Source organism: Biomphalaria glabrata, chromosome 4 (genome assembly GCF_947242115.1).
Source record: "Biomphalaria glabrata chromosome 4, xgBioGlab47.1, whole genome shotgun sequence".
In the NCBI taxonomy this organism is placed as follows: Eukaryota; Metazoa; Mollusca; class Gastropoda; family Planorbidae; genus Biomphalaria; species Biomphalaria glabrata.
This window is the reverse complement of record NC_074714.1, coordinates 26846885-26860671: the sequence shown is the minus strand read 5'-3', so window position 1 is coordinate 26860671 and position 13787 is coordinate 26846885. Positions and strand designations below refer to the sequence as shown.

At 34.0% G+C, this 13787-nt stretch overlaps 1 protein-coding gene across 3 annotated transcripts in view; it reads left to right on the top strand.

Moving 5' to 3' along the window:
• Positions 1-13460, top strand: part of LOC106062208 (transcription initiation factor TFIID subunit 6-like) — a 30630-nt gene extending 17170 nt beyond the window's left edge. For all 3 annotated transcript variants that reach the window (XM_056025708.1, XM_056025709.1, XM_013220479.2), the window contains exons 4-12: positions 1711-1867; positions 2300-2520; positions 6250-6315; positions 6425-6604; positions 6694-6818; positions 10441-10573; positions 10809-10934; positions 11048-11236; positions 11459-13460. In XM_056025708.1, the coding sequence (XP_055881683.1) occupies positions 1711-1867; positions 2300-2520; positions 6250-6315; positions 6425-6604; positions 6694-6818; positions 10441-10573; positions 10809-10934; positions 11048-11236; positions 11459-11857 (1596 nt within the window). In that variant the 3' untranslated portion in view covers positions 11858-13460. The remainder of the gene's footprint in view (positions 1-1710; positions 1868-2299; positions 2521-6249; positions 6316-6424; positions 6605-6693; positions 6819-10440; positions 10574-10808; positions 10935-11047; positions 11237-11458) is intronic.
• The last annotated feature ends 327 nt before the right edge of the window (positions 13461-13787 follow it).

Genomic DNA, 13787 nt, shown 5'->3' with positions numbered 1-13787 from the left:
GAAACAGTAACCTTTACATACCAAGAAGTACTGGGTCCCAAGTCATACACCCACAATCTTCAGAAGATCAAGGAAAGAAGAGAGAAGAAAATCACAAAAAGAATATGCTGAAAAAGATAGGAATGTCAAGCGTAGCATCAGAACATACAGGCAGAACTACATTGAAGCACTGACAAAAGAAGCAGCCCTTCAGAACAGTACCAAATACCTGTACTAGTCATCAAAAAGTTATCTGGAAAATTTGCCATGCCAGACAGACCAGTAAAGGACAAAAATGGTGACATGATAAAAGATGAAGAAGGGCAAAAGAAGAGATGGATTCAGTATTTCCAGGAGCTTCTTAACAGACCTACTCCTGCAAACCCACCAGAGATATCTACCTATCAAGTGCAGTCCACCACCAAGCAACAGATTCGCAACACAATCAAGGAATTGAAGAATGGCAAATCTGCAGGACCTGACAGCATCCTAGTTGACATTGATATCAGTTGACATACATACCAGTGTTAAGTTACTCTACCCTCTCTTCTGCAAGATATGGGAAAAAGAAGAAGTGCCACCAGAGTGTAAGGAGGGTTACCTCATCAAACTCCCAAAGAAAGGTAATCTTAGTTCCTGCTCCAATTATCGAGGGATAACACTACTGTCCATTCCAGGAAAAAGTGTTTAACCGCATTCTGCTAAACCGAATGAAAGATGCTGTAGATCCACATCTCTGTGACCAACAAGCCGGCTTTCGAAAGGAGAAATCATGCACAGATCAGATAGTGACACATGTTTCGGATGTTCCTTCAGATTTGAAGATAGTTTACTTCCTAGTCCAAACCTCCCACAGGACGACGGGGGATGGAAGCGAGCAGGGCTTGAACCACGGACCATCGATAAATCCAAATGACAGTCCAGCGTGCAAACCACATGACTAGGCAACCTACCTAAAGCTTGAGCAGCCTTCCATGTGCTGAAGAACACCTGGGGATCTAGGGAAATAATCACCACCACCAAGATCAGACTCTTTAACACCATTGTTAAGCCAATAGTACTTAATGGAAAAGAGACCTGGAGAACCACCATCACCACCAAGAAAAAAAGCCAGTTATTTATCTATACCTACCTGAGGAAGATTCTTATGATCTGCTGGCCAGACAAGATCTCGAATGAGGAACTGTAGCAAAGAACAAAGCAGCAGCCCATTAAAGTAGATATCCTTCAGAGACACTGGAGATGGATAGGTCACACCCTTCGCAAGCCTGCATTCAAAATAACCAGGTACCTCCAAGGAAGAGAAAGAGGGGACGGCCCAGGAATACATGATACCGTGATTTGGAAGCAGACGGGCAAGACTTGGGAACAGTTGGAGAGACTCCCCCAGAACCGAGATGCCTAGAGGAAGCTGGTTGGTGGCCTATGCCCCAGAAGGGACCACAGGCAGAGCTCAGATGATGATTGGGGGGGGGGGGGGGGGGGGGTCATTATAATGTAGGCAGACAAGCAGGCTATAACTGATGGGCCTAAGATCTGTTAGTGCATGCTCTATATCAGAGGGTTTCAACCATAGCACAGCATGCGTATCTCCTCGTATATATATAAAATTGAAAACCCTGGTGGACCAAAGTGAAAGGAAATGTCCTTTGTTTTTACACTATAAGGTAAATGTTTAGAAATCAAAAGCCATCAGACATAACATATCTCACTTATATTGTTTTGTTTCAGCCTGTTTATGGGCATACAAATAAAGATGGATACATACCATTTAGACATGCTTCAGGTGGTGGACATGAAATATTCTTCACTGAAGAAAAAGAAGTTGATCTTCATGCTGTTGTTGGTGATCCACTGCCTAAAATTCCCTCAGATGTCACCTTAAAAGGTTCAATATTCTTATTTATTGAATAAGAAAGGTTACACTTCACCTACTCATGTTCCTTTTCATTTTAAATTTGCCACTCTTACTTTCATTGGCAATAAAAAAGGTTGTACAGTTATTTATTTGTATATAAATATAACTTCTATATGCCTGTATATGTGTGTGAATCTATGTTTGAAAGTTGGTCAGAATTGTATTAAATAACATAGCTTTATGCAATCAAATCATTAAATAAGAACAATCTGGTATAAACTTTTTCACATGTAAATTATGAGTGAGTCTGGTGTGAATGTACACTTTGGTTTCTTATAGTTATAATGTTTTTTGTTTGGTGTAATGCACAAATTGTAAGACTAATTTCCATACGGACAATAAAGATTATTATTATTATTATTATTACTTCTGATTGGTCTGATTATTCATGATTTTTTTTAGCTCATTGGCTTGCAATAGATGGTGTTCAACCAGCATTACCTGAAAATCCACCTCCATACACCAAAGATCTTCAAAAGCAAGAAATTTTTGACACCAATCTAAAAGTCACTGCCAACAGAGCTGCCAAAGCTTCTCACATAGAAGGCAACAAACATAAGCATTACCATAAACATAAAGAGGCTGTTATGTTGAAGAATTTAGCCACCCATGAACTTTCTGTGGTAAGGTTTTTTTTTTTTTGTTTTTTTTTTTACTTGGTTGGGCAAAACTTAGAGTTGTAGATCCACAACAAGTGGTTCAATGACTATTTCTTCCATCAAATGATTCCCCTGACAAATGATTCATCCAACATTTGGTGAACACACAACTGTTTCACACATACTTCGCTTACTAAAAAGGTTCACTTAACAAATGGCTCACTTACATTTGGTTCATTGACCCTTGGTTCATCAACTTTGGGTTCACAATAAAGTAAAGTACCTTTTTCAGACCAGATAGATCTGTATCTATGGCCAATGGTAAAATAATGGTGTTGGCACAAAAACCAACCGCCTTGACTTTCCCCAACTAAAGTCAGGTACCCATTAGAGGTGAACTCAGGGGCGTCCTAAAATTAAAAAATTCCAGACTTCACAGAAATTCAAACCTGGAACATCTGGGTTTAGAAGCCAAGCGCTGTTCTGCTCAACCACCATTGGTTCACAGGATAGTAGCATATTGTTAATAATCTGCTTGCTTCTTTAAATTGCTTTTATTGAAAGTACCAACTTATACATTTTAACATCCGTCAACTTCAGGAAAAGTGCAGAGAACAAAGAATGCCTTTGTACATTGCATTCATTGACCTGACAAATGCCTTTGATCTACTCAGATAATAGGCTGTCCACCCAAGCTGCTAAATATTATTGTCTCTTTCCACCAAAGTACGGTGCCTGCTCCGAAAGTTTCAGTATAAACAGTGGAGTCAAACAAGGATGTGCCCTGGCCCCAACTCTCTTTGGAATACTCTTTTCAATGCTAATCCACAACGCGTTTGACAAATCCACCAAAAGCATCTATCTTCATTACAGATTTGATGGCAAACTCCTAAATATTGCCAGACTGAGGGTCAAAACTAAAATCAGAACCACCCTCGTAAGAGATATGCTATTCGCGGACAACGCTCACAAGAGGAGCTTCAGTCACAAATGTCCCGCTTCTCTAAGGCTTGCATAGAGTATGGCCTAACCATTAGCACAAAGAAAAGTAATGTTATGGGACCACCTGCTACAGCACCACCGTCCATCCTCATTGACGATAACAAGCTAGATGCCATAAATGAATTCTGCTACCTTGGATCTACAATTCAAGATGACCTGTCTAAAGAAGAGGTGTTAAAAAATGCATAGTGAAGGCGGCATCAACCTGCGCTAGACTCCTACCAAGAGTTTGGGAAAACCAGAAGCTCATCACAGCGACCAAAATGGAGGTCTACAAGGCATGCATTCTTAGCATGCTACTGTACAGCAGTGAGTTGTGGACTACCTACACAAAACAAGAGAGAAAACTAAACTCACTCTACTTGCGCTGCCTTCGTAAGATCTTGAAAATAACAAGGAAAGAAATAGTTTGCAATACTGAGATCCTCGCAAGAACAGGCTTTCCCAGCATCTTTACTGTCCTCAGGCAACGCCTGTGCTGGCTCGGACATGGTTGCTGGATGGAGGACAAACGCATCCCGAAAATAATTCTGTATGGGCACCTTGCGTCTGGCTCAAGAAAAACTGGTCGCCCCCATCTCCACTATGTGAATGTGATAAAAAGGGATTTAAAATCAGTGAACATTGATACAGACCATTGGGAAGACATAGCCTTAGACCGCACTAGTTGGAGAGAGACGGTGACCAAGAAAGCTATGAACATTGAGAAAACAGGGGCCTCATCTCTTGAAGAAAAGCATGCCATACAGAAAATGGCCGGCTCCTCTACCACCAAAGCGAAAGCCACCTTGACCTGCAATATATGTGGACGGAAATGTCTCTCCAAAATAGGGCTCCGCAGCCATTTGAAAAAGTGTTCGAGATAAACCATAGTCGTTCTATGACTGAAGGAGGCCAATAATACATTTTAACAATGCTGGTCCTCACTAGGTACTTTCGATACAAACAATACTCACTGACTCATAACCACTTATGGTTTACCTGGAACAATTAAATTCTTTTCACAATCTAAGTTTTACGAGATGATTTTTTTGCAGCTTTGTCCCAATATGTTTGCACAAAGGTGTTTAATAGCATAAAATTGTACTTCCTTCCTTTTTTTAAGCATCCAAAAACACTCATTGTTGCATTTCTTGTACTCCAGCTTTTTTTTTTTTTTTTTTTTTTTTTTTTTTTTTTTTTTTTTTTTTTTTTACACATTTTCTTTTCCCTTTTTTCTTTTTTGAAGTAAAACACTGTAGAAATAAAAAACAACAACAATGAGATAATGTAAAAGGAAATGGATATATCTTTTTTGTTTGTTTGTCGAGAACACTGAATTTCTGTATGAATTGCAATGTTAAGTCTCTAGCCTAAGATTAATGTGTCGCACTATTTTATAAATACTAGATCTAAATCTACATATACTCTGTGTTTATAAAAATCTCACGAACTGTCAATTAGAGGGCATAATAAAAATGTGTGTGTGTTTTTGTTGGAAAAGGGGAGAGAGATTTTTTATGTAAAATGGTTCATGGGATTGGGTTCTATGTGTCTATGTAAGTTTTAGGTACAACTCTAAATATTGGTCTAGATTTTTTTTATTGATGAAAAAATCATTTGTAAAGAATGGACTAAATTTGCCAATAGTGATGTCCCTTTTGAACTGTTTGAAGGAGACCAAAAATTCTGGTTTCACTAACCAGAAGTGCATCCTCCTTAAGGGTTTCTATAATTTAAGGGTTGACAAGTGTGGTGTTGTAGGGAGTATGTTCCAAATGAGGATGTCGAAATAATTATGTGGGTCATTATAATGCTTTCTGTTACACTGAATAATAATTTTTTAAATGTTCATGGCAAACTAACCAGGCATGCGCTACTTAAAGCTTTTCTAGAATTCAAGGACCAAAAAAATGTATTGTTTGTGTGTGTGTGGGGAAGGTGTTGTTTTATTGGAAGATACAAAATAGTTGTGTTGGAGTAGCTCTAATGTGGACCATTCCAATGAAGAATGTAAGGGCCAAATAGATTGTGGTTGTAAGTTGGGGAGGTGGGGGTCTCATACAAAAATAAATTGTCCTGTAGTGTGAGTAGAACAATATAAAGAGGGCCATCTGAGAATGCTAATTTTTCTCATTTGAACAACAAATGGGACAGTCTAACTTAACAGGTTTCAGGCTGTTCCATTGAAGGATGAAAAAAAAGTTAAAAATAAACAATACCAACCATAGCAAAACATTGGTATCAGATATTCTATCTTTTGTAAAGAGGGGACATATTTTTTTCTTTGTGGATTACAACAAATGGGACAAAAAAGTTTGTGTGTGTAATTAAGCGGTAGCTCTAGATAAGGACTTCATTCCGAGTCAAGATTTTAACTGATGAAGAACCAATGAAATGTTGTGGAAGGGGACAAAAGAAAGATATTTTATTCTTATCAGTTACAACTGATAGTCCAAAAAAGAATGTGTGTAATAGGGGACGGCTAAGTTTTGAAAAGGGGATTCCCTTTTGGATTGTTCCATGGCAGGAGCAAGGCAAATGAATTTTCCTAAGGATTACTAGAACTCACAGGTCCTCAAAAAGTGTACAGTGCTTAGGTTTATAACTTGTGCCATTCCGTTGATTATTAAGGATTCTGGCAAAAATAAGTGTGTGGATGCAGGAGCAGGCCATATGTATATTATTATATATATAAATATTAGAGGTAATTTGTTTTTATAGTGGAATGGATTTATCATAAATATTTTATTAATTTTATCATCATTCTAGGAGCAACAATTTTATTACAAGGAAATAACAGAGAGCTGTGTTGGGCCAGATGAGCAGAAACGATCTGTAAGTTGTGCAAATATTATCTTTTAACTTTTAATACATTACCTTTTTATTTTATTCATTTTCTTTTTTATTTTGTGATAAGGATTTATTTATATTTTTTTTTATGTAGGAGGCTTTACAAAGTTTGCAGTTTGACCCAGGCCTTCATCAGATGCTTCCAAGATTTGTAGCCTTTGCATCTGAAGGTGTCAAAATTAACGCAGTTCAAAATAATTTAGCTTTGTTGATCTATTTGATGAGGATGGTTAAATCTTTGCTGGACAATCAAACAATTTATTTAGACAAATATGTAAGTGATGAATAATCAGACTTATTTTAAAAAGCTTGTCTAACAAAAGTGCTTTAGTAAACTGATGTTTTCCTATTATATGAATACAGCTGCATGACCTACTACCCACTGTTATGACATGTGTTGTAAGTCGTCAGCTGTGTCTCAGGCCAGATATGGACAACCATTGGGCATTACGAGATTTTGCAGCACGTTTAGTGGCACAGATTTGTAGGTAAGTTATTTAATAGCACTTGCTGGTAATCTGTCTTAGGCTTCAATTTTTTTGGCATACATCTGCTGTAAATCAGATATAAATGATGAGAGTGGTATTAGGTGCAAGCCTAAATGTGAATGTCTAACTAAACTTTGTTATATCTGAATGAAAGGGGGTCAGTGAACAATGTCATACAGAGTGTGATGTTGCTTGTTCAGGCTGTCTTGAGGTCAACTATGGATGACTGTTGAATTTCAACCAATTACTCTGCAAGCGTTTGGGTGTTATTGTTCGGGTGTATTCCGTGTAGTTGATCAACAATCCAGACAAAACAAACACATCGGTTTTAACTAGTAAAGAGATGTAGTCAACGCTGAAGAACAATGTACCATGTATTTATTCTAAGAAAAGACCACAGTAAAAGTCTCTGTCACCAAACACGTCGTTACCCTAGAGGATTATATCGCTAACTAATTTCCGGTCTCTAACCCAACATATCCCAAACGTCACTAGTCCCGTTCAATATGCGTCTTCTATGGTGCGTCGCTAAATAACTAAACTATAAATAAGGTGTCTAACAGATTCCTCCCCCCCTTGAAAAAAAAAATATGTCAATATTTTTCCACTACTGTCAAGTCTTACAAGGGCATTTGCAATTTAAGGGGAAGACAACAAACATAAAATCTTGACATCTTCATCTTGGCTTGACAGTTCCTCATGTTTATGTCAATGTTCATAACATTACACCGTTACTTCCAAAATTCCAGAATCATCTTCATTAGTAAACAGTAACAGTTCATCATAGCAATGTGGCATCTCATGGGCACGTCATACACTTCTCACAAATGTTCTCCACTGGCAGTAATCTGACAAAATACAATATTTCAAAAACAATTATAGACTTTATTTCCACATTCAATAAGCTTTTCCTTACCACCCTTTTATACGCTTTTGTCCATTTTTCTTTTATACTCACCCTTTTCCATTGAACTAACTTTCGTCAATGATATATGAAATGATTCACAAAAAAAAAATATCCATACTTACTTTTAAATGCTTAACATCAAATTTACCTTTTCCATAACATATAAATTGTGCTATGTTAATTAATATTACAACATAATATCAAACAGCAATGTACTATATACATAGTATTTACAAGTATCACTTCCATATGTAAGTGTATGTCAATCTAGACAGCATATATCCAATTTAAAATTATCAATCATCATTAATATCCATATTTCAATAAATACAAGAGGTACTTTCACTTTAGTTTTATAACTTTAAAAGTTTCAAACATATTATTACTATTCTATGGAATGTCACATCATAGAATCTACTCATTATCATTATAGTCAAATATTTAATTAATCAACTTAAATACTTTAATTTAAAATTCTTTTGTTCCATATTATAAACTTTAATAGACAAGTTTAAACCTGATCACGATTCCATATTCAGAATACTTATTTATTTTACATCATATCTTGTCCTGTCATTTTGTTTATCATAAGCTCTGTATCCATTTGATCTATGATCATTGTATTTGTTTCTACTTTGGTTAATTCTTCCACCAAATCTACAACTAGAACTCGCTATCTTCTGATTGGTATAAGACCCACTCCAACATTCTCTAGCAAAATGTCCTTGCTTATGACAATTATAACAAGTCATGTTTCTTTTATTGTATGAGTTATTCATAGGTCTATTGTATTGTCTAGTATTTCTGTTTAACACATTTCTGTTCAATAACTGTTCATATTTGTTTTGCCATCTGTTAATGTCCCTCATGGTACAAGACTTAATTCCTCTAATGTTTCCCAATAACATATCTTGTGTCAAACTAGGTATTGCTACAGCATTACAGTAACCAGTGAAAAAAGGTGTCTTAATAAAAATTCTGCAAGCCTTAAATTTCTTAATACTGCCATCTAATAATCTAACCTTTTTCATGTAATCTAAATAACACCATGGTTCTACAAATTTGGAATGAATTGCAATTGTTGTGCATGCTGTGTCCCTGATAAAATTTATAGATTTTCCATTTACTAGACCTTTGAATAGTTTAAAAGTATTTCTTTCCCTCAACCATGTTAATTTCTTCTATAGTGTTACCATAATTTAATTGCTCAATTTCACTATCCTCATCACTATAAGCTCTATCCTGGTTTTCATTAGTATAGTAAACTCTACTTGTTTGATTCCTATCTCTATGTTTACTGCTGCTTCTGTTTTGATTTCTATCTCTGAGTTTCTCTCATTTGCTTTATAATATGTTGTTTTTTTGCAATGGGAAGCTATGTGACCTTTCTTATTGCAATTGAAACAAGTTATTTCCTCATAATGATTATCCCTAGATTTTGATCTTCCATTTCTATCTCTATTTCTATTTTCAAACCTATCTTCAGTTTCCCTAAAATATCTATCATTTCTTCTGACTTTTTTCTCACTTGTGTATCCTATTAAATCTACCTTATTCTTATCTTTAGTAGAGAATGGATTAGTTGGATAAGCATTTTTATAAATTCTCATTATTTCTGTTACTTCATCTAAACAATTTGGATTTCTCTCTTTAATGAATGACTGAAGTTGGTGATCACACTTGTTAATAAAGTTATCTAACAAAATGAAATTTTTTAATCCCTCATAAGAATTTCCCACTTTTTTTAGTTTTACCCATTTATTAAAAAAATCTTTCTCCATATTAATGGTAGTTTGAGGTTCTATATCTACTGATGGTATATTGTCAAAGTATTTCTTTCTGAAAGTTGTAGCATTATGACCATAGGCATTCAACAACTCTCTTTTCAAGACTTGATAGCTATCATCAATATGATGGTCATGATTTTGGCATATTGTTAGAGCTTGACCTTTTTTTCTCTCTCTCCTTCTGGTATTATACCATAGGCATGATTAAAGAAAAATTAAAAGACGCAAGACGCTTTTTGAATATTAAAAATCTATGTTTATTAAAATTGTTTAGGTTTAATATTTAAACAAGACAAGAAAAACATTTTAAAAAATACTATTTAAAAAAAGGCAATTCACCAGTTCCTTCCTCATACAAATTATAGAGCAATTATTTTTCTAGTTATAATTAATTAATTTTTACCCCACCCTATTCCCCCTCCATTCTAGAAAGAATCCTGGCTAAGCAAATATGTAGATCTACTAGACTTTATATTCCAATGAAAGGCTTTTAGATCTAGACTTAGAAGATGATGTACATATATTTTCTTTCTTAGTTCTTGCAAGTATTTTCCTTTTAAACACATTATTTCTCTATCCTAAGAATTAATAGAGCTATAAAGACATTTCAAATACAGTATCCTTAGTAGGTTGGACATTAAAAGTAGAAAAAAAACATGTTTGTTACCACATCAGAACTGATGTCTTTAGCATTCCTCAGATATAATGTGTCTCTTTATTGGTAATGAAAAGAAAGAAAAAATAATTGTTGATGGGCATCTTTTTTTATCATAGGTCTTTAAAGTTGTCAACAAAAAAGGCCTTTATATAGATCTATATACATACAAGTGTGTTTGTGTGTGTGTGTGTGAATTAATAATATTTAGTTTTATTATATAGCAGTGTTAACAAATATTAATAAAGTACTTTTCATGTTTCAATTCCTTAGAAACTATAGCAATAATACCAATAATATACAAGCCAGAGTAACCAAAAAGTTTAGTAAAGCTATTCAAACTGAAAATGCTGCCTTAGCTACACAGTATGGAGCTCTTGCTGGATTGGGTGAACTAGGACCAGAGGTACATTAATTAGTCATCAGTTCTTTTTCATATCCTAAAATATTCTAGTCTTCTATTCATTTTTTATTTCATTCATCTTTTACTTTTTAAGTTATGCAATCATTGGACTCTTCTTTTTTCATATTTAATAATGCTACTCAGTTAATTATCACTTGTTTTACAAGAGCCATTATTATGTTATACAGCCCTGTCATTATTCTCCTACAATGTTTGTAGTTGGAATGATTTTTTCTAGGTCATCAAGTCCTGTTTACTTCCTTACATCTGCATTCTTGGGGAGAGAATGAAAGGAGTTCATGAAGGCACAGCATTAAACAGTGTAGATAAAATTGCAGTTGAACATATAAAAAGACAGCTTCTGGTATTTTTTTTTTTTTTTTACTTAGTTCTATGTATTTAGAGTAAAACATACACACATATGACTATGGATTGTAATATGAGCTTTATGTTCTACATAAATATTTTTTTTCCTAGAAATATTTGCCCCCTGTGCTGAAATCCTTCCATAACAGCACTGAAACAGTGGATGAGTTTAATGTTGCCTACGGCTACTTGGGTCCCTTGCTCTACTCCATGTTCTCTCAAAAAGAAAAAAGTTTGTCTAGCACGACATCCTCAGTTCACCCCCTGACTACCTCAAGATCTTCATTACAACTAACTCAGGTTTGTAAATGTATTAGTAGCAAACTTATAAGAAGTTGGTTGAATTGTGGTTTTTAAGCTCATTGGTTACAAAGATACTTATTCAGTTTTTTAAACTCATGGATTTTTTGTCAGTCCAAGCCAATTATTTGTTTTTAAAAAAAAGGGAAGCATTAATTTATAAAAAAAAAATAATTATAAGTTTTTTACTATCATCTTCAAATAAATTGTTTTTTATTTCAGAGACCTCCACAGATCGTCATCCAGCAACCTAGTACCCCAGTGCCATTATTATCATCTCCATTTCTGAATCCTTCTCCATCTATTACACCACTTAACTCACGTCCATTATCTTCTTTACCATCCACACCTACAGGTGTCTCTGGTCAAAAGTTTGTCATAGTGTCCCAAGCCAGGCCTTCAACTCCTATAACACCTCAAACACCAAGTACTCCCCTTGTTAAACTGGTCACTACACAACAGCCATCTTTATCTACCAACAATTCAACGGGACCACCAAAAATTGTGGTCATTCAGGGGGCACCAAAAGCAGAAGATAATTCAGGAAATAGGACATTATTGAGTGGAAGTACAACAGTCCAGCAGTCAGGCAATAATATCAGTGGCAATGATACTTTGTAACAGTACCATTGGGTCTTTTTCTTTTCTTGTTTGCTTGCCTACTAAGTTGAGACTAGTAAATACTAAATTGCTTACCACTGTGTGTATTAATGGTTACCATTTTACTAAGGGGAATTAACATACATTTGTGTTTTATTTTTCATAATTTGCAAAAGTAGACATTTAAAATAAAAAAAGCATGATCACAGTAAAATTATTTCAAAATTGTTTTTATTTGTTAAATCTAATACTGTTAATATAGACAAATTGATTTGCAAAATGTATTTGTCATAATTTTGTATATACATTTAAAAGCAAAATAGCAAAATGAGTTTGTGTTTTCTCATAAACTCTTGGGTCTGTTTAGTACATTGTCAATCCAAAAGTAGTACAATCAGAAAATTACAAATACCAATGACAACAACTTCCTCCATATAAAATGTACATTGAAATAACATGATTGCCAGCAATCACATCAAATCCAAAGTGAAGATAATGCATGACATCCAACTTTTCCCCCACTTAAATTATGATGTAAACTGAGATGGACAAAGTGACTATACTCTTTGGCAATGGTCATTTATTTACAAACTATAAATAATTTTCCTACTACATCATTAAAAAAAAAAAGCATCTGTATACTGGTACCAGTACTTGTACTTATTTTTTTTAGCATACTTTAAGTAGCTAAGGTACCTAACAACACAAATATACATATATTTATTAAAACTATATTTTTAATACATTTTTAACAAATAATGAAACTTTTTTTTTTTTTTACATTTATTTATAGTTACCATCTTCATTTTTATAAACTCCCATCTTATTAGAGTTGTCATAGTATACTTTTAAGTCTTGTTTTAAAATGGTTTATATTTTTAATTTTAAATAAAAAGGTTACATTCAGAAGGCCAAAGGGGCTGTACATTCTACAGAACATGGTTGAAAAGGATTTTTAATAACACTTTTAGTTTTGACAATGTGAAAGACAAACTCTTGAATTAAATATTTCTTGGCTTACATTTTTTTTTACTACTACATATAGAATATTGCACAGTTAAAAAAAAAGAAGTCTTGGAGATATAAACTACAGAAATGTTTATATATTTGAAAAGTGGGCTACACTATTGTTCACATTTTCTATATTCAATTGACTGGTCTTGACAGTAAGTTTCCATTGACTCACTTTCAAAAATACTGCTTAGCGTGTTGACATTTTATAGCTCCCAAGCACATATTGATACACAAAGTATGTTCATGATCATGACTAAAACAAAAATTATGGAAAGACATTTTTTTTCCTTACAAAAATCAGGAAGTAAGATACATTTTTTTTTCCTTACAAAAATCAGGAAGTAAGATACATTTTTTTTTCACTTAAAAAAACTTATAGCCAAACTTTAGGGTGTGCTTTATCTAATGGTTTTTAGTAACAAGAAATTATTATATGCATATACAAGATACAAAAATGTATTTCATGGTAAAAATAATTTTTCTTTAAGGCAATAAATGAAAAGAAATGATAGTGTAAAATAAGGTTATATCTGCTCTATGTATTTCTAACAGTTTAATGATTTTTATTGTATAAAACTGTATGCAAAATAAAAATTTATGAATCTCTTGGGCTAAATGTTATTTTCACTTCTTGATCTGGAAATTGTAAAATTCTGAATCTTTGTTTTAATTTTTCATGATGCCACTCCATCTTGAATTGAGTTAAAATTTTAGCAATCATCATCACAAGCTCTTGCTCTGCAAAACGTCGACCTAAAAGAAAAATTAATAAACCTTAAAACTTGATTTGAATGCTTGATAAAGAAATACCGATATTCTAATCCTAAATACACTAGAATACAATTATAGTTATGTATATTACTGGCCATTCATCAAAATGCTGATGCAGATTAAAAGCTTCTTCCAGGGTAGTTTTAAGTTCTAGTTATATTTATTT